At 38.6% G+C, this 21,250-nt stretch overlaps 1 protein-coding gene across 1 annotated transcript in view; it reads right to left on the bottom strand.

Moving 5' to 3' along the window:
- The window catches only part of ABCB5 (ATP binding cassette subfamily B member 5), a 120,588-nt gene extending 105,003 nt beyond the window's left edge, over positions 1-15,585 (bottom strand). The window contains exons 1-4 of the mRNA XM_055589953.1: positions 15,509-15,585; positions 11,461-11,515; positions 10,737-10,887; positions 7,682-7,736 (exon numbers count right to left, since the gene is read on the bottom strand). Of these exons, the coding sequence (XP_055445928.1) occupies positions 7,682-7,736; positions 10,737-10,887; positions 11,461-11,515; positions 15,509-15,522 (275 nt within the window). The 5' untranslated portion in view covers positions 15,523-15,585. The remainder of the gene's footprint in view (positions 1-7,681; positions 7,737-10,736; positions 10,888-11,460; positions 11,516-15,508) is intronic.
- Positions 15,586-21,250: the final 5,665 nt, after the last annotated feature.

The following is a 21,250-nucleotide window of genomic DNA, read 5'->3' as shown; positions in this document are numbered from 1 at the left end:
AAATGGAAGACTTGTACACTGAAAACTATAAAACATTGTTGGGAGAAATTAAAGATCTGAATAAATGGATTGGAGGACTCAGTGTTGATAAGATGATGAGCTCCCCAGATTGATCTATAGATTCAATCAACCCCTGTCAAAAATCTCAGGAGGCTATTTTGCAGATTTTGAAAGATAATCCCAAAATAGATGTATAAATGTATGTAGAGATGAGATGTCTAAAGAGAACAAAGTTGGAGGATTTTCATTACCTGATTCTTAAAAATTTATTTATTTAAACTGTAAATCTACAGTATTCAAGGCAGTGTGATACCAACATGTGCTGTACATAGTCGCTTGGTCGTGTCCAACTCTTTGCGATCCCATGGACTGCAGCCAGCCAGGCTCCTCTGTCCATGGAATTCTCCAGGCAAGAATACTGGAGTGGGTTGCCATGCCTTCCTCCAGGGGATCTCCCCAACCCAGGGATCAAACCCAGGTCTTCTGCACTGCAGGGGATTCTTTACTGTCTGAGCCACAAGAGAAGCCCTACAGTAGTATGCTAAGTCACTTCAGTCGTGTCCGACTCTGTGCGACCCCATAGACAGCAGCCCACCAGGCTCCCCCGTCCCTGGGATTCTCCAGGCAAGAGCACTGGAGTGGGTTGCCATTTCCTTCTCCAATGCATGAAAGTGAAAAGTGAAAGTGAAGTCGCTCAGTTGTGTCCAACCCTCAGTGACCCATGGACTGCAGCCTACCAGGCTCCTCCGTCCATGGGATTTTCCAGGCAAGAGTACTGAAGTGGGGTGCCACTGCCTTCTCTGGACAGTAGTATAAGGATAACCATATCAATAAATGCAACAAAAATGAGAGAACAGAAGCCCTTACATTTGTGTGCATTTGATTTTTAGCAAAAGTGCCAAGGCAATTCAATGTGGAAAAAACGTTTTTTTAAGAAATAGTCTTGGGACAAATGAATAGCCACATGCAAAAAAGAAATTAGACCCTTACCTCACAATAGTCACAAAAATAAACTCAAAATGGATCAAAAACCTAAGGATGAGCTAAAATGTTGAAATTTCTAGAAGAAAATATAGAAGAGAATTTTCATGATCCTATGCAAAGAATTCCTAAATCCAAAAGGGAAATTCATAAACAAAAAACTTGATAAACTGTATCTAATCAAAATTTAAAACTTTTCTGCCTCAAAAGAAATCTTTAAGAAAATGAGAAAATGAGCCAGACACTAGGAGAAAATATATGCCAGTCATATATCTGACAAAGAACTCATATCTAGAATTTATAAAGAACTCATACAATTCAATATTCAAGACAAACACAACAACCTAGGCAAAATATTTGAATATGTATTTTACCAAAGAAATACATGAATGCTTAAAAAGTAAATAAAAAAATGCTCATTATTAGTCACTAGGGAGATGCAAATTAAAGTCACAATACCATACCACTTCATACCTACAAAGTAGCTATAATAAAAAAGACAATAACAAGTGTTGGTGAAGATGTGGAGAAACTGAAACACACATTGTTGGTGGGAAAGTAAAATGGTGTATCCACTTTGGAAAACAGTTTGGCAGTTTCTTAAAAAGTTGAATGTGAACTTACCATATGACCCAGCAATTCCACTCCTAGGTATCTACCCAAGAGAAATAAAAACATACGTCCACACAGAAACTTACATATTAATGTTTATAGAAACATTATTTTTAAATTGCACACGAAAAAAAAGGAAATGGAAACAGTCCTAAAGTCCATCATCTGGTGAACAGACAAACAAAATGTGATATATCCTTGCTGTGGATTACTACTAAGCAATGAAAAGAAATAAACTACTAATACACATTATAATATGGATGAACCTCAAAAACATTACATTTAATAAAAGAAGCTAGGTGGGAAATCCTATATACTGTATGTTTCTAAGCACATGCAATGTTTGAATTATGCAACTCTTTAAAGATAGCAGAGAAGTATTTGCTTGGGGCTAGAAGGCAATGGCACCCCACTCCAGTACTCTTGCCTGGAAAATCCCATGGATGGAGGAGCCTGGTAGGCTGCAGTCCATGGGGTTGCTGAGGGTCGGACACGACTGAGCGACTTCACTTTCAATTTTCACTTTCATGCATTGGAGAAGGAAATGGCAACCCACTCCAGTGTTCTTGCCTGGAGAATCCCAGGGACGGGGGAGCCTGGTGGGCTGCCGTCTATGGGATCGCACAGAGTCGGACACAACTGAAGCGACTTAGCAGCAGCAGCAGCAGCAGGGGTGGAAATGGGAACTGATTACAAAGGAGGAATCTTATTTTCAGAGCAATTGTCTAATTAGTAAGACAAAGGCACAGACAACATTAAAACATTAAAATTACATAAAGCTATGAGAGACAGTCCTTGTAAAATGACTGAAGTAGAATAAAAGTCTTCAGTTCCTGATTATTACAGAGATAAGAGACACAACCTTATCCCTACCAAGAGTTCTATAAAAAACTGTTTCCCAGATAGCTGTTCATCAAAACATTAGCTCAGCAGGATGTTCAGTTTCCATAGTTAAAGAGGTTTGGAAAACTTGAGTTAAACTGAGCCTTAACTATGCTTATCTGTCCAAAGTGTCCAACAAGGGTGTCATATACAGTGTTTTCTAATTATATACCTCAAATATTTCCAAACTGATACACTAGTTTGAGAAACAATATCATAACAAATACTACATTATAAATGTTAGGAATATTTCCTCATAAATTTTGTAATCGCTTAATAACTGCATAGACTACATAGACATATCTTATTCTAGCCCTTTTATTATCTTTTTTTTAAATCAGATCAGATCAGATCAGTCGCTCAGTCATGTCTGACTCCCTGCGACCCCATGATTTGTAGCACGCCAGGCCTCCCTGTCCATCACCAACTCCCGGAGTTCACTGAGACTCACGTTCATCGAGTCAGTGATGCCATCCAGCCATCTCATCCTCTGGCATCCCCTTCTCCTCCCGCCCTCAATCCCTCCCAGAATCAGAGTCTTTTTCAATGAGTCAACTCTTCGCATGAGGTGGCCAAAGTACTGGAGTTTCAGCTTTAGCATCAGTCCTTCCAAAGAAATCCCAGGGCTGATGTCCTTCAGAATGGACTGGTTGGATCTCCTTGCAGTCCAGGGACTCTCAAGAGTCTTCTCCAACACCGCAGTTCAAAAGCATCAATTCTTCGGCGCTCAGCCTTCTTCACAGTCCAACTCTCACATGCATACATGACCACAGGAAAAACCATAGCCTTGACTGGACGAACCTTTGTTGGCAAAGTAATGTCTCTGCTTTTATCTAGGTTGCTCATAACTTTCCTTCCAAGGAGTAAGCATCTTTTAATTTCATGGCTGCAGTCACCATCTGCAGTGATTTTGGAGCCCAAAAAAATAAAGTCTGACACTGTTTCCACTGTTTCCCCATCTATTTCCCATGAAGTGATGGGACCGGATGCCATGATCTTTGTTTTCTGAATGTTGAGCTTTAAGCCAACTTTTTCACTCTCCACTTTCACTTTCATCAAGAGGCTTTTTAGTTCCTCTTCACTTTCTGCCAAAAGGGTGGTGTCATCTGCATATCTGAGGTTATTGATATTTCTTCTGGCAATCTTGATTCCAGCTTGTGTTTCTTCCAGTCCAGCGTTTCTCATGATGTATTCTGCATATAAGTTAAATAAACAGGGTGACAATATACAGCCTTGATGGACTCCTTTTCCTGTTTGGAACCAGTCTGTTGTTCCATGTCAAGTTCTAACTGTTGCTTCCTGACCTGCATACAAATTTCTCAAGAGACAGATCAGGTGGTCTGGTATTCCCATCTCTTTCAGAATTTTCCACAGTTTATTGAATAGATGTCCCTAATTTTAAAGGTTCCAAACTTTTTTTGTAAGAAACTCATACTTCATGATTGTAACATCAGAGCCCTGTTCTAATACTGTTCAGTTCAGTTCAGTTCAGTCGCTCAGTCATGTCCGACTCTTTGGGACCCCATGAATCGCAGCACGCCAGGCCTCCCTGTTCATCACAAACTCCCGGAGTTCACTCAGATTCAAGTCCATCGAGTCAGTGATGCCATCCAGCCATCTCATCCTCTGGCATCCCCTTCTCCTCCTGCCCCCAATCCCTCCCAGCATCAGAGTCTTTTCCAATGAGTCAACTCTTCGCATGAGGTGGCCAAAGTACTGGAGTTTCAGCTTCAGCATCATTCCTTCCAAAGAAATCCCACGGCTGATGTCCTTCAAAATGGACTGGTTGGATCTCCTTGCAGTCCAAGGGACTCTCAAGAGTCTTCTCCAACACCACAGTTCAAAAGCATCAATTCTTTGGCACTCAGCCTTCTTCACAGTCCAACTCTCACATCCATACATGACCACTGGAAAAATCATAGCCTTGACTAGACGGACCTTTGTTGGCAAAGTAATGTCTCTGCTTTTGAATATGCTATCTAGGTTGGTCATAACTTTCCTTCCAAAGAGTAAGCATCTTTTAATTTCATGGCTGCAATCACCATCTGCAGTGATTTTGGAGCCCAAAAAAATAAAGTCTGACACTGTTTCCACTGTTTCCCCCATCTATTTCCCATGAAGTGAGTAGAAGGAAGTTCCTGGATCCTAATTAGGAATTTTCAAAAGATCCAATACGAATAAATTTTATGAAAAAATTGCTAAAAAAACTGGAAATGTTCCCTCAAAGAAAGCTGAGACTGCAGCAAAGCAAAACTTGAGGCAGTACTATTCACATTTAGTTGCAGAACAGCACAGCCCAACTGAATGTTCTGTGATGAAGAAAATGTTCCATATTGATGCTGTACAATATGGCAGCCAGCCTTATATGACTGGTGAGCACTTGGCATGTGACTGAGGATGAGGAACTGATTTTTAAATTTTATTTAATTTAAATTAATTGAAGATTATGAAGCCACAGTCACATGAGGTTGTGGCTTACAGTGTGGAAGATCAAGAATTATGGCCTAGACAGTACCATTGCAATGTCCTTAGGGCTGTGTAACATGGAGGCTTCACTTCTGGGGGGAAAGAATAAGAGATCCCCTATGTCTGATCAGGGCTTCCCTGGTAGCTCAGATGGTAAAGAATCTGCCTGCAATGTAGGAGACCCAGGCTCGATCTCTGGGTCAGGAAGATCCCTTGGAGAAGGGAATGGCAACACACTCCAGTATTCTTGTGTGGAGAATCCTGTGGACAGAGGAGCCTGGTAAGCTACAGTCACGCAAAGAGTCCAACACGACTGTGCAATTAACACTTTTACTTTCACTTTAGGTCTGATAAGACAGATAGTTTTAGTGAGACACTACTGAAATCCAGTGAATATACCCAGTAAGTTTGCATTTCTCTAACAAACTCAACACATGCGACAGAGGAAAGCATATTGCTTAAGACACAAGCCTACAAAAACAAAATGTCTTTATAAATTATCTATTTCAGAATTTACAATTTTTAATCTGAATACAATTTTACTATAAATAGTCTGAGACTAGAGATCTCTTCAAGAAAATTAGAGATACCAAGGGAATAGTTCATGCAAAGATGGGCTCAATAAAGGACAGAAATGGTATGGACCTAACAGAAGCAGAAGATATTAAGAAGAGGTGGCAAGAATACACAGAAGAACTGTACAAAAAAGATCTTCATGACCCAGATAATCACGATGGTGTGATCACTCACCTAGAGCCAGACATCCTGGAATGTGAAGTCAAGTGGGCCTTAGGAAGCATCACTACGAACAAAGCTAGTGGAGGTGATGGAATTCCAGTTGAGCTATTTCAAATCCTAAAAGATGATGCCGTGAAAGTGCTGCACTAAGTATGCCAGCAAATTTGGAAAACTCAGCAGTGGCCACAGGACTGGAAAAGGTCAGTTTTCATTCCAATCCCAAAGAAAGGCAATGCTAAAGAAAGCTCAAACTACCACACAATTGCACTCATCTCACATGCTAGTAAAGTAATGCTCAAAATTCTCCAAGCCAGGCTTCAGCAATACGTGAACAATGAACTCCCAGATATTCTAGCTGGTTTTAGAAAAGGCAGAGGAACCAGAGATCAAATTGCCAACATCTGCTGAATCATCTAAAAAGCAAGAGAGTTGCAGAAAATCATCTACTTCTGCTTTATTGACTATGCCAAAGCCTTTGACTATGTGGATCAAAATAAACTGGAAAATTCTTAAAGAGATGGGAATACCAGATCACCTGACCTGCCTCCTGAGAAATCTACATTCAGGTGAGGAAGCAACAGTTAGAACTGGACATGGAACAACAGACTGGTTCCAAATTAAGAAAGGAGTATGTTAAGGCTGTATATTCTCACCCTGCTTATTTAACTTATATGCAGAGTACATCATGAGAAATCCTGGACTGGATGAAGCACAAGCTGGAATCAAGATTACCAGGAGAAATATCAATAACCTCAGATATGCAAATAACACCACCCTTATAGCAGAAAGTGAAGAAGAACTAAAGAGCCTCTTGATGAACATGAAAGAGGAGAGTGAAAAAGTTGGCTTAAAGCTCAACATTCAGAAAACTAAGATCATGGCATCTGGTCTCATCACTTCATGGCAAATAGATGGGGAAACATTGGCTGACTTTATTTTTTTGGGCTCCAAAATCACTGCAGATGGTGACTGCAGCCATGAAATTAAAAGATGCTTACTCTTTGGAAGGAAAGTTATGACCAACCTAGATAGCATATTAAAAAGCAGGGACATTATTTGCCAACAAAGGTCCGTCTAGTCAAGACTATGGTTTTCCAGCAGTCATGTATGGATGTGAGAGTTGGACTATAAAGAAAGCTGAGCATCAAAGAATTGATGCTTTTGAACTGTGGTGTTGGAGAAGACTCTTGAGAGTCCCTTGGACTGCAAGGAGATCCAACCAGTCCATCCTAAAGCAGATCAGTCCTGAGTGTTCTTTGGAAGGACTGATGCTGAAGCTGAAACTCCAATCCTTTGGCCACCTCATGCGAAGAACTGACTCATTTGAAAAGACCCTGATCCTGGAAAATTTGAGGGCAGGAGTAGAAGGGGACGACAGAGGATGAGATGGCTGGATGGCAATACCGACTCAAGGAACATGAGTTTGAGTAAACTCTAGGAGTGGTGATGGACAGGGAGGCCTGACGTGCTGTGGTTCATGGGGTTACAAAGAGTTAGACATGACTGAGAGACAGAACTGAACTGAACTGATAATAGTCTGCATAGTTCGTTTCCAAAATTCATCTGAATAAAACTTTACTATTCTTTATTTTTTTTTATTTAACTATTTGTTGCACACATATTTTTGGCTTTTAAAGTTTACTGAGGTGGCACTTTTTCTGTAAGTTTTGTAAGAAAAACAACTTGAAAAAAAGGAATAATTAGTCATTTAACCTCTAGGATATGTACCTTCAGTTCCAGGAAATGAAGCTGATATAAAAATGCAAATTCCAATACATTTCTATTATGACAATTTTGTCAAAACTGAAAGCATATTAAGCTATACACCTTTCAAGTAGGAGAAAAAATAATATGTAATTATGTTTTATATATCTAATGAAAGAAGAGGACATGTTTACTTTACTTATTTATATGTAATGTTAATAATCAGATAGACATTTCAGTTTTTTCCATACAAAGCAGCATGCAATGAATATGATATTAACATTTCATTTGTACTCACACAATCATATCTTCATTCACCTTCTCTTGAGACTGAGTACAGTTCTGATAATTTGCTGTAAAAAAGGTTTTTAAATTATAAAGGATATTAATCAATTTATAATGGGCCATGATGTGTTTTATACATAGTCCTCCAAACAAAACATAATGCCTTCTCAAGAAAATGGACTTAACATAATGCCGTCTCAAGAAAATGGACTTAACACAATAGCTAATGATCATCTTTATTTCCTATTCTTCAACCTAAAATTTGAAATTATTATCTCTGGTCACAAGAAGTACACATGCAACATGAAAAATTATGAAGAAATATTAGCCATGTAGCTCATACCTGGAAAGAATTTTTTAGGATATCTCTGATTTCAGCATGTAAGTAATAGTAACAGAATTTCCTTTCCTTTGAGATTATGCATTTAGAATTCAGTTTGAAATACCCCAGGAAAAAATTTAGAAAGTCCAGGAAAAGCAAGAATACAAATGAAAGTTGTAGTAGTTATGGGAAAAATTTAAAAGAAGCTCATTGAAATTTGTTGGGTACAAGAATGGCAACATCATAAAATAGTATTTAAATAATCCTTGGTTTACCTGTTTCCATGTAAATTTTCTATATATATTCTAAAAAAACCTACATCATACGTTAATTAGTATACCAAGGTTGTAATTTCACCAACAGCACAAAACAGAGGTTGATATCAACTATCATAATTTTCTTTCTTAAAGGGCCATAATGTGTGTGTTTGTGTTAGCCGCTCAGTCGTATCTGACTCTTTGCAACCCCATGGACTGTAGCCCACCAGACTCTGTCCATGGGATTCTCCTGGCAGAAATACTGGAGTGGGTTGTCATTTCCTTCTCTGATCATAATAAACATTTGTAATAAATCAACAGGCATCATGCTCTTCATTTCTTACATAAACACAATAACATCCTATATGATGATGTATATTATTTTTATGTGCATTTTTTCTTTATTCCATTTTTGGAACTGATAGGAAACATTTTTAAAGCAGCTTATCACAAATATCAAAGTTGACATAGAAATATTAAACCTCAGTACAAAGGTTTAAGGAAATTTAACTGAATTAACAAAGAGATGGGAGGGGGGTTCAGGATGGGGAAAACATGTACACCCGTGGTGGATTCATGTTGATGTATGGCAAAACCAATACAATATTGTAAAGTAATTAGCCTCCAATTAAAATAAATTTATATTAAAAAAAAGAGGTCATGGGATGTAAGGAGTTTATGGAGAAAGGGAACTCTGCATGTGGCGATAATTCACAAGCTTCTCCTCAGAAGCACTTGTTTAGACAGAACAAGGTCTCTTATTGAAGCAGAGAGGAGCCTTGTGAAAAATGGGGCCAATTTCTTAATTTGGTTTTTGGAGACTTTGTGAAGAAAACTATTTCTGCATTCTGAATGAGAAATGCTTCTGAAGTCAGCTCTCTTCCCACAATATATCTTTTGGAAAAAAAAATAGAATATATATTATTTCTAAAAATCATACCTAGAATCACATAAAAATGGTATAATTTCATTTTGGAGATTACATTAATAGAGGTAAAATGTGCAAAAGTTCAGTGCTGGAATAAAAATGGGCCTCTGATCAATGATAGTTAATTATTTATATCTTTAATTGTAGGAGCAAAAAATCCTCCTCTGTTTTCCTTCAGAAAACCTATGTTAGAAGGCTGAAGATATAGTCCTTAATATTTCCACTTCTTTTTAATAATGTGTTATACCAATAATAGGATGTGTGCTTAGTCACTCAGTCATGTCCAACTCTCTGTGACCCCACGGACTGTAGCCAACGAGGCTCCTCTGTCCATGGGATTTTCCAGGCAAGAGTACTGGAGTGGTTGCCATTTCCTCCTCCAGGGGATCTTTCCGACCCAGGAATCGAAACTGCATCTCCTGTATCTCCTAAATTGGCAGGCAGATTCTTTACTACTGAGCCACCTGGGAATCCCTATACAAATAAAACCCCTTATTTACCTAAATATTTCTCAACTTCTTTATGTATTCATTACATTTGAAAAAAACACACAATGAAAACCTGAGTAACACAGCTCAAACAAAAACAAATTAAAATTCAGCAATATCAGTCAGATACTTATGACTACAGGTTCGATCCCTGAGTTGGGAAGATCCCCTGGAGAAGGGAACGGCTACCCACTCCAGTATTCTGACCTGGAGAATTCCATGGACTGTATACTCCGTGGGTTCACAAAGAGTCAAACAGGACTGAGTGACTTTCACTTTCATGCATGACTACCCTATCTAAAGTTAACAAAGTAATCATTTACAGAGCAGATCTAAGACTGAAGCGACTTAGCACATATGCATGCAACCTAAGGAGTACTTGCAAAGAGATTGCTCTAAGTTGCTAAGTTTGTCCTTACTCCTTCCCTTTTTTCCCCTCCTTCCTTCCCTTTCTTCACTCACTCATTCAGAGACAGAGACAGACAGACATAATTGGGAATCAACAAACATATATTCAATGAATTAGGAGCTCCATTTGTTTACCAAGTGAAATGACATCTTTAGACTCTATCATTAAAATATCAAAAAAATTAATAACTGTGTAGACAGGATGTCATCACATGGAAGGAAGTAGAGATGGAAACTAGGAATTTATTCCACTTGAACAAAACTGGGGCATTTAAAAAATTAAACTTTGGGTGGAAAATAAGATGGTATAAATTAATATTTAAAGTCAAATAGGGAACAGAGAGTCCACAGTCTGGCAACTTACCTTACAGATTTTGGACTTAACGATTTCCCCTAATCATGTGAGCTATCTTTTTTTTTTTTTTTTTTTCAATAAATGTCTCTCTTTTTCTCTACATAAACACACACACACATACACACATTCTATTGGTTCTGTTTCTTTGAAGAAGGCTGACAAATATGGATTTTGGTTCTTCAGTCCCTGGCAACACAGAAGAATAAATATTACATAGTTTGACAAGAGAATAATCTGTATTATGAGTTTGTTTGCTTTCCTTAATACTTTTGAGTCCCTAGCAACATAGAAAAGTAAATATTGTACTCACTTGTGTTGGTTTTGACTAGACATCCACTTATAAGGTTGTCACTCATTTCTCCTAATATCAGTGACATTACAGGAAGACAGGCCCCATTTACTAGTGATGCTAGTAATCCTAGGATCATGAGTGTGATATCCAGTCCATCAGCAAAGCGAAACTGAGGAAAACATATAAAACATGGTAGCATGATACTATTAAAAAAACAAACACCAAAAACCAACCTTTAGCTTTTGCCATTATTTTGGGCAAAATTGGATCTTTGTACAGGTATTGTGTTTTTTGTTTTTTTTTTAATCTCTTATTACAGCATTTATGGGTTGCTGCTGCTGCTAAGTCGCTTCAGTCGTGTCCGACTCTATGCGACCCCATAGACGGCAGCCCGCCAGGCTCCTCCATCCCTGGGATTCTCCAGGCAAGAACACTGGAGTGGGTTGCCATTTCCTTCTCCAGTGCATGAAAGTGAAAAGTGAAAGTGAAGTCACTCAGTCGTGTCCGACTCTTTGCGACCCCATGGACTGTATCCTACCAGGCTCCTCCGTCCATGGGATTTTGTTACTTACATATATTTTTCCTGTTGGAAATAATAGTTTGGTAAATTATTTTCTTAAAATCCCCCAAACACAAAAATAAATTATGTTTGTATGAGACAAACACAATTATTCTATATTCTCCTGACAATTCCCTAAAATTTTCTGATACATAGGCACACTTTCTAACTAATTTTACTTACTATTTCAAAAGGTCCAACAACTTGCTTTCTTACTTTAGGCAGTTCTTGCAGTTTTCTGGAAAACAAATGTTTAAAATGGAAAGATTACAATGTGAATATAATTTGTAGAATTTTCTAATTAAAACTGTGTTGAAGTATCAAATTTTTCACTTGGTAACAAGTTTATATCAACACTGAGATTTTAAAATCAAATGATGATATACAGTACAAAGGTTTTTAGTATAATCACTGGGAAAGTAATTTATCACTGGCTGTCTCTGCTTTATTAGTTAGGTAACAACTGAAAGACACATATCTGAAGTAGAATTTTTTTTATAGTGAAAAAATACATATAACATAGGACTTACCATCTCAACTATTTTTAAGAATATAATGGTATTAAGTACAATCATACTGCTGTGCTTCTATCACCATCAACCACTCATAGAACTCTCATCTTGGCCAAAAGAAACTCAATCCCCAATAAATAACTCTTCCCCTATAGCCATTGCCAATCACCATTGTACTTTCTTTTTCCAGGAATCTGACTACTTCAATAACTTCATTTTGGTGGAATAATACAGTATTTTATTGTTTTCTGAAGGGTTTATCTCACTTAACAAAATGTCTTCAAGGTTAACCCATGTTGTAGTACTTGTCAGAATTTTCCTTCTTTTTAAGTCTGAATACTATTCCACTGCGTATTACCTCACATTCTGTTCATCCATTTACCGGCAGTGAACACTTGGGTTGCTTCTACTTTTTGGCTATTGTGAACAATACTGCTATGAATATAGGTGTAAAAATATCTCTCCAAGTCCTTGCTTTCAATTCTTTTGGGTATCCAACCAAGAGTAGAATTTCTAGATCATGTGGTAATTCATTTAATTTCTTGAGGAATCGCCATACTGTTTCCTACATCATTTCACATTCCCATTAACCATGCACAAGTATTCCAATTTCTCTATATCCTCAACAACACTTCTTATTTTCTGCTTTATATTATTATTACTATTTTTAGATAGGAGCCATCCTAATAGGCATGAGGTAGTGAATTAGAATTTTTAACCCTTTGTAACAAATTGCTCAAGAGAAACTGTATGCTTTAAATGAAAGAAGTTCTATTAGGTACACATTAAACAAGTGTTCTGAGAAATTTGTACCCATTAAAAATTTCATTTCTTAGCTCACTTTCAAGGAGTTCCAGATGAAGAATGTAAATTTTTGTCCACTGATTTCAGGGAATCTGTAACCTGTCATTAAATACACACACACACACACACACACACACACACACACATACAAGACAAGACTCTGAAACATTAAAAGAAGGGTGGTGGGGATCAGATTAAATTTCCTAAAAAAGATGTTACAGAAGGATGAACTCCTGACTCCTCTCTTCAGCTTCATAACATATTGTTCTGGCAGCTTTGATAAATGACAAGTCACTTAATTTTATTCCACCTGAAGTTAATAATTTACTAACATATTGGGCCAGTTTGCTCTGAGATAATTCATAGATGACAAAAATTATTGCTTCAAGATGATAAAGCCCTACAACTCCTTCTCTCAGCTCAAATGTGGACTCTTAAAGCTCTAGATCTAGTGAGCCCTATCTTCTTTTGATAAATTTTGTTTCAGGAATATATAACTAGTGATCTAAAGCAGGCTTCTATAGTTTTATAGTTTCTACATTGAAATGTAACTCAATTATTATGGTAAAAATAGAAATAAAATATTTAAAATCATTTCCATTTTACATCTCTAAGTTAATGAATTACAGGTGTAGGAAAATTTTATAACACACATACAAATATACATATAGACACTAACTTATTGAAAAAATAATTAGAATCCAATATTTTCTTTTATTAACTGTACCACATCAAATGAAGGATTCACAAAGAATTAAAAATATTTAAGTATTTTCCCTTTACATGTTGGTAAGAAATAAGAAATTTAGAAGAATAAATATCTGAAATAAATACAAAATCAAAGCCTGTAGCAATTACGCTTCCTAAATTTACTATTAATCCAGTTATAACACTATGTTAAAGTCCAGCAAAATGCAAACAGCACTGTTATTTTTGGAAAATATTATTGACATTTTGCTACAGTTGAGAAAAGGATAAGATATAATTGAAGTTGCAGAACATGTTTTGTAGAATTTAGGCAAAACATACCCATTTCTCTGATAATTTTTTTGCATTTCTTCAGCTTGTAAAGAATTTGCCATCTTATTTACAACTTAATTCTTCTGAAATAAAATATTAACAAGTATATCATGACAATGTGAACTTTTATCATTTAATTGATATGAAGCATTCTTTACATCCCTAAGGTCTTCTGGAAAAGCATGCTGCTGAGTTTCACCATGTCCCCCCAACCTTGACACACCAAATGAAGTTTCTGTTTACCTAGCTCACCTATTCAGAACTTAACATGAATTTATAACTTCTTTGCTTCATTCTGGGCTTAGATTTGGAGCTAATAAAATTCTAGAAATAGAATAAAAAGAAGAAAAGACAGATTTCATGAACAATGCATGTTTTCCCAGGATATTGGATTTTATTCCTCCTCTGACACTGATTTTATTGTTACTGATAAAAACCTTTAAATTATCTAGTGCTTAGTTTTCTCTGTAAAAAAAAACAAAAAACAAACAAACACAAAACTGATGCAATAGTTTCTGTTAGCCAGTAGTTTGAGGGAGCAGAGTTCTCTAGTTTACTAAATATGAGGAAGTTAGAGCTTCTACTATATATGAATAAATAGCTCTTAAAAATTAGAATATTAAAAAAACCTCATTATATTAAATATAGTGTATTCTTCCTTTAGATGATATTTTAAGATCTTAGGTGGTCATTTAGTCACTAAGTTGTGTCCGACTCTTGCGACCCCATGGACTGTAGCCCCGCCAGGCTTCTCTGTCCATGGGATTCTCCAGGCAAGAATACTTGAGTGGATCACCATTTCTTCTCCAGGGGATCTTTCCGACACAGGAACTGAACCCTGGTCTCCTGCATTGCAGGCAGATTCTTTACCATCTGAGCCACCAATGAAGCCCAGTTAGGATCTTAGCTAGTCTCAGGATTGCAATTATCAACATAAATTATCATTTCTTTGCAAATACACAGATGTTTTTGACTCAATCTGATTTGTTAGGCCATGCAATATCTATGGGCCTGATAGCTCAGTTGGTAAAGAGTCCGCCTGCAATGCAGGAGACCCCAGTTCGATTCCTGGGTCGGGAAGATCCGCTGGAGAAGGGATACGCTACCCACTCTAGTATTCTTGGGCTTCCCTTGTGGCTCAGCTGGTAAAGAATCCACATGCAATGCGGGAGACCTGGGTTCTCCCTGGGTGTGATCCCTGGGTCGGGAAGATCCCCTGGAGAAGGGAAAGGCTACCCACTCCAGTATTCTGGCCTGGAAACTTCCATGGACTGTATAGTCCATGGGGTAATATCTATGTTGAGATGATTATAACATATATGGACTTAAACTCTAGAGTGGAATTAGTAATCAATTAAACACTACCTGAAAGTGTTAGTTGCTCAGTTGTGTCTGACTCTTTGAGACCCATGGACTGTACTACCTAAGCATCTGTAAAAACCTGTAAAATACACTTTCAAATAGTAAGTTTCTCCATGAAGAAATGATTTCAATGGGTCAGAAATGGGTCTGTCCATGGGGATTCTCCAGGCAAGAATATTGGAGTGGGTTGCCATGCCTTCCTCCAGGGAATCTTTCCAAAAACCCAAGGATAGAACACAAGTCTCCCACATTGTAGGCAGATTCTTTACTATTTGGGCCACCAGGGGAGACCTTGAGAAGGAAAGCATGATACAAATACACTGGCATATTCTTCCTGTTTTGGAAACCAATGTTCATAACTTCAAACAAGAAATCTTCATAATTGCTGTACTGATGTTATATCATCTCCAGTTATTTAACATATGTATAAGTAATTAAATAGACTCTATCAAACACTGCATTTCATAGAGATTAGCAATTATATAATAAAACTCATAAATTCATTAAAAGAAATCAAAACAATTTAGGCTCACCTCGGTAAGTGCATGATCTGCTGATTTATACCAAACTCATGGGTTGTTTCTCCTCTTCAACAACAAAAAAAACCAACTGCACTTTCAGAACTGTGCTTTGCTAAAGCCTGTTTTCTGACCACACCTTAATATCTGATTACAGCAATGGTGAATTTCCAAGTAAAGCACACTGTGTTCTTGTCATAGTGTACTTAGGAAACAAAGTGAGCAAAGAAAATTCATTGAGCCAAATAAACACTCTTTTTAAAGATGTGTAGTGCCTATAATCCCATGGATGGAGGAGCCTGGTAGGCTGCAGTCGGTGGGGTCGCTAAGAGTCGGACACGACTGAGTGACTTCACTTTCACTTTTCACTTTCATACATTGGAGAAGGAAATGGCAACCCACTCAAGTGTTCTTGCCTGGAAAATCCAAGGGACGGTGGAGCCTGATGGGCTGCCGTCCATGAGGTCGCACAGAGTTGGACACTATTGAAGCGACTTAGCAGCAGTAGCAGGAGCAGCAGTGCCTATATACCCAGTTTTCTATTGTTTCAGTTCAGTTCAGTTCAGTTGCTCAGTCTGTCCGACTCTTTGCGACCCCATGAATCGCAGCACGCCAGGCCTCCCTGTCCATCACCAACTCCCGGAGTTCACTCAGACTCACGTCCATCGAGTCAGTGATGCCATCCAGCCATCTCATCTTCTATTGTTTAGTCCCATATAATTTTATTAGCTGAATTAGTAATTGTAATAAGTAAAATAAATGTTTTTAATGTCAATGGCACATTTGCACAACAAATTTTTTCATTGACTGATATACATTATATATTTATCTGCTGGTGGCTGAACACTTAAGTTGTTTGCATATCTTGGCTAATGTGAATAGTAAGAAGCAACTGATTTTTGCATGTTGATGAACACATGTATTAGCTATGACAATTTTGTGTGTGTGTGAGTGACAGAGAGAGATATTCAGATTCACTGTATAAAAGATCTTGTCTGAGAACAGAGTTCTTTTTCTAATTTTGATGTTTTATGTTTCCTTTATTTGCCCAAGTGTGCTGGCTGGAACTGTGTTGAACAAAAGTGGTGAGAGTAGGCATCCTAGAATTGCTTCTGATCTTAATGGGAAAGTTTTCAGTCTTTTCCCATTGAGTATGATGTTACCTGTATGTTTTTTAATAGATGGGCTTTATCATGTTGAAGAAGTTTCCTTTTATTCTTAGCTTGTAGAGTGTTATTATCATTAAATGGTATTGAATTTTTTCATATGTTTTTCCTGTATCAACTGAGATAGACACAAATTTTTCTTCATTCTATTAATGAAGTGTATTAAATTGGCTGGGACTTTCCAAGGGGTGCAAGTGGTAAAGAACCTGACTTCCAGTGCAGAAGAGATATGAGATGCAGGTTCCATCCCTGGGTTGGGAAGATCCCCTAGAGGATGGCATGGCAACCAACTCCAGTGTTCTTGCCTGGAAAAACCATGGACAGAGGAGCCTGGTAGACTACAGTGTATAGCGTGGCAAGGAGTTGGACGTAACTGAAGTGACTTAGCAAGCACGTACACATTAAATTGATTGCTTTTTGAAAGTTCACATATCCTTGCAATTTGGCAATAAATCTCACTTTTTCAAGATGTAAAATCACTTTAATAAGCTGTTGAATTTGGTTGCTAGTACGGCAAGTCCCCTACATATGGACGAGTTCCATTTCAAGAGCGTGTTTGAAAGTCCAATTTGTTGTTAAGTCCAACAAAATTAGCCTAGATACCTAAACTAACACAATCGGCTATATAGTACTGAACTGTAATAGGTTTATAATACTTTCCACACAAATAATACACACACAAAAAAAACAAGCACAAAAAGTAAAGAAAACATTTTTAGTCTTATAGTACAGTACTCTGAAAAGTATAGTAGTACAGTGAAACAGACTGTGTTTCTTAGCAGTATCAGCCATCACCACAGCTTTTACCCTTGTTTTTGGACATCCTGGGCTTGAAATAAAGATTCCATACTACTATACTCTATACAGTACTGTACACAAAAGCACAGACACTTGTAGAGGATACATGAACATCACAATGTACTTCAGACACGTGAACTAACTTATGTGATTGGACATGTGAATGAATGTTCCCATCTTTGAAGGTTCAGAGGTTTAGGTTCATATATAGGGAACTTACTATATTTTGTTGAGGAATTTTACATAAATATTTATAACGGATATTTGTTTGTAGTTTTCTCTTTTTTCTCTAAAAAGGAAATAATTCTGCTTCTAGACTGTCTTCAGGCTCAAGATATCAAATTCTTGCTAGAGTTTCTAACATTTATCCTTTCCTGAAGATTTTGGGCTTGCCAGCCACCACACTCACGTGAGCCAATTTTTAAAACTTAATGCTCCCCTTTTCTAATCTCTCTCTCTCTAGATATATAGATAGATACAGATAGACATAGACAAAACCAATAGGTATTTTATGGAGAAACCTGACTATTATACCTAGCAAGACAGGAAGTTATATGATGAATAGTACATAGAGTGACTTTTCTAGCATCTAAGAAGAACATTATGACCTAAATTGTTTCACCACACAGACGGGAAGGGCCCTGAGGTTAATCTTTGGAGGATGGTTAATATGTCAATAAGTAGAGATGTGTGGAGGAGGAATAAGAACATAATTTCAGGAAAGCAAAGATGAATTATCTCACAATAGAGGAATGAGACCGGTCTGGTTAGAATGAACAGTTCATGCAAAAATCAAGAAAGAGATAAGGTAGATAAGATTGTAGAATGCACTGAACCAAATTTTAGGGCAACTGTTATAATTTTCTGAGAATGAGAGTGACAGAGCCATTGATATTTGATACAATTAACCTGATAAATGTTGATTGTAAGGACATGAGAAAAGATAAAATTCAGGTTGACCCATTATGCTCTAGTTTAACAGCAGTAAGAAAGTAAAATCTGAGAAATATTTTTAAGGAAAGATTGACAAGATATAGATTCAGGGAACAAGAAAGAAGGAATCAGAACAAGTTCAATAACCAAACTTCAGAAACTGGGAATTAAAGAGTAGGAAAGATGGTAATAGGGAAGTCAGGAGAGAAAGTTGGTTAGGGGAAAAGTTACATTCAGATTAAAAATGAAAGTCTGGTTAATATTTGTGTGTCCAAGTGAACATATCCTTTATACAGATGGAAATGTGGCACTGATAATTAGGAAAACTGTTAAGCTAGATATATACTTGTGATAGTCATCTGCACAGAATGAATAATTAAAAATTTGAGGATGTGTGCATGCGTGTGAAGTTGCTTCAGTCGTATCCAACTCTGTGAGACCCCATGGACTATAGCCCACCAGGCTCCTCTGTCCATGGGATTCTCCAGGCAAGAATACTGGAGTGGGGTGCCATTTCAATTTGAGGATAAACTTGCTTTAATAATCTGACAATATTATATACAAGTACATGTGAAGTGGTATAGTAGAGAAGTCAAGAGTTTTGCTTCTAGTGCGGTGTTATCCAATGGAAGTTTCTGCAAAAATGGAGATATTCTCTATATCATCCAAGATGTAGTCACTAGGCATGTGTAGCTATTGGAGCACATGTAATGTGTCTATTAGGGCTATTCCTCATAGCTCAGTGGGTAAAGAATCTACCTGCAATGCAGGAGACCCAGGTTCAATACCTAGGTTGGGAAGATCCCCTGGAGAAGGAAATGGCAACTCACTCCAGTATTCTTGTCTGGAGAATCCCATGGACAGAGGAGCCTGGCAGTCTACAGTCCCTGGTGTCCCAAGAGGCTGACACGACTTAGTGACCAAATCACCATCACCACAATGTGGCTACTGAGGGAACTAAATTTCTAGTTTTACATAATTTAACTAATTTAACTTTTAAAAACCACACATGGAGGCATTGCTGGAGGCGGTCCTAAGATGGCAGAGGAATAGGACGGGTAGACCACTTTCTCCCCCACAAATTCATCAAAAGAACATTTAAACCCTGAATAAATTCCACAAAACAACTTCTGGATGCCGGCAGAGGACATCAGGCACCCAGAAAAGCAGCCCATTGTCTTTGAAAGGAGGTAGGAAAAAATATAAAAGACTAAAAAAGAGACAAAAGAGGTAGGGAAGGAGCTCCATCCCGGGAAGGGAGTCTTAAATTAAGAGAGAAGTTTCCAAACACCAGGAAACACTCTCACTGCCGAGTCTGTGGTGAGCCTTGGAACCACAGAGGGCAACATGCTGCTGCTGCTGCTCCTAAGTCGCTTCAGTTGTGTTCGACTCTGTGCGATTCCATAGACAGCAGCCCATCAGGCTCCCCTGTCCCTGAGATTCTCCAGGCAAGAACACGGGAGTGGGTTGCCATTTCCTTCTCCAATGCACGAAAGTGAAAAGTGAAAGTGAAGTCGCTCAATTGTGTCCAACTCTTAGCGACCCCATGGATTGCAGCCTAACAGGCTCCTCTGTCCATGGGATTTTCCAGGTGAGAGTACTGGAGTGGGGTGCCATTGCCTTCTCTGGAGGGCAAGATAACTGGGAGGAAAAATAAATAAATAATTAAAACCTACAGATTACATGCCCAATGGTAACTCCCCCAGTGGAGAAGCAGCGCAGACGCCCGCACCCGCCACTAGCAAGCCGGGGCTGGGCAGGGAGGCACGGGCTGCATTGCTTAGAGTAAGGACCGGGCCTGAATGCCCTGAGGGCAATCTGAGGGAATTAACTTGGAGTAGCAAACCAGACTGTGGGATAGCTACCACACAAAAAGCCCTAACCTAAGACACTGCCAGGCCGGCTAAGAGAACAAAGGACTGAACAGAGGTAGCCCACTGCAGACCATCCGCCTCTGGTGACAGGCAGCCAGAGACAGAAGGGGGCAATCGCAGCCCCAGAGAGGCATTATCTAGCAAACTGCAAGCAGGCTTCTTTGCTAACTAAGACTTCTTGGGGTTCTGGATGGTCAGCATCTGCCTGAGAAGGTGCGCTGGTTGTACACCCAGAAAACCGAGTGGCAGGGATGGGGGAGGAGGTAAGTCGCAGCGACTGTGCTCGCCAAATACCTCATCACCTGAGCTGCTTGGACCTGGGAAGGGCGCAAAACGCAGGCCCAACCGAGTCTGCGCTTCTGAGGACTACCTGAGTGCCTGAACCTGAGCGGCTTAGACCTGGGAAATGCATATAACCCAGGGCCAGCCTTGGACTGTTCCCAGTGCAGCAACCTAGAGCCTTAGCAGTGGGCAGGGAGGGCACACGTGCCGTGAACGGGGGCAGGCCCAGTGTGGCTGAGGCACTGTGAGCATACGCCAGTGTTACTTGATTGCAGTGTTCCTCCCTCCCCACAGCACGACTGAACAAGTGAGCCTAAAAGTGTCCACCACCGCCCCCTTGGGCCAGGGCGGAAATCAGACACTGAAGAGACCAGCAAACAGAAGAAGCTAAAACAGAGGGAACCATCTTGGAAGTGACAGGTGCAACAGATTAAAACCCTGTAGTTAGTACCAACTACAAAGGAAGGGGCCTATAGATCTTGAGAATTATAAGCCAGACCAAGGAACTATCTGAAAATGGACTGACCCCACACTGCCCACAACAACACCAGAGAAAGTCCTAGATACATTTTTACTATTTTTACTATCATCCTTTTTTTTTAAATTTTTAAGTTCTCTATTACTCCTTTAATTTTCATTTTTATAACCTACTATTACAATGGTGTGATCACTGACCTAGAGCCAGACATCCTGGAGTGTGAAGT

This window comes from Bubalus kerabau, chromosome 8 (genome assembly GCF_029407905.1).
Source record: "Bubalus kerabau isolate K-KA32 ecotype Philippines breed swamp buffalo chromosome 8, PCC_UOA_SB_1v2, whole genome shotgun sequence".
NCBI lineage: Eukaryota > Metazoa > Chordata > Mammalia > Artiodactyla > Bovidae > Bubalus > Bubalus kerabau.
The sequence above is the reverse complement of the archived record's forward strand: the minus strand, read 5'-3'. Positions and strand labels throughout refer to the sequence as shown.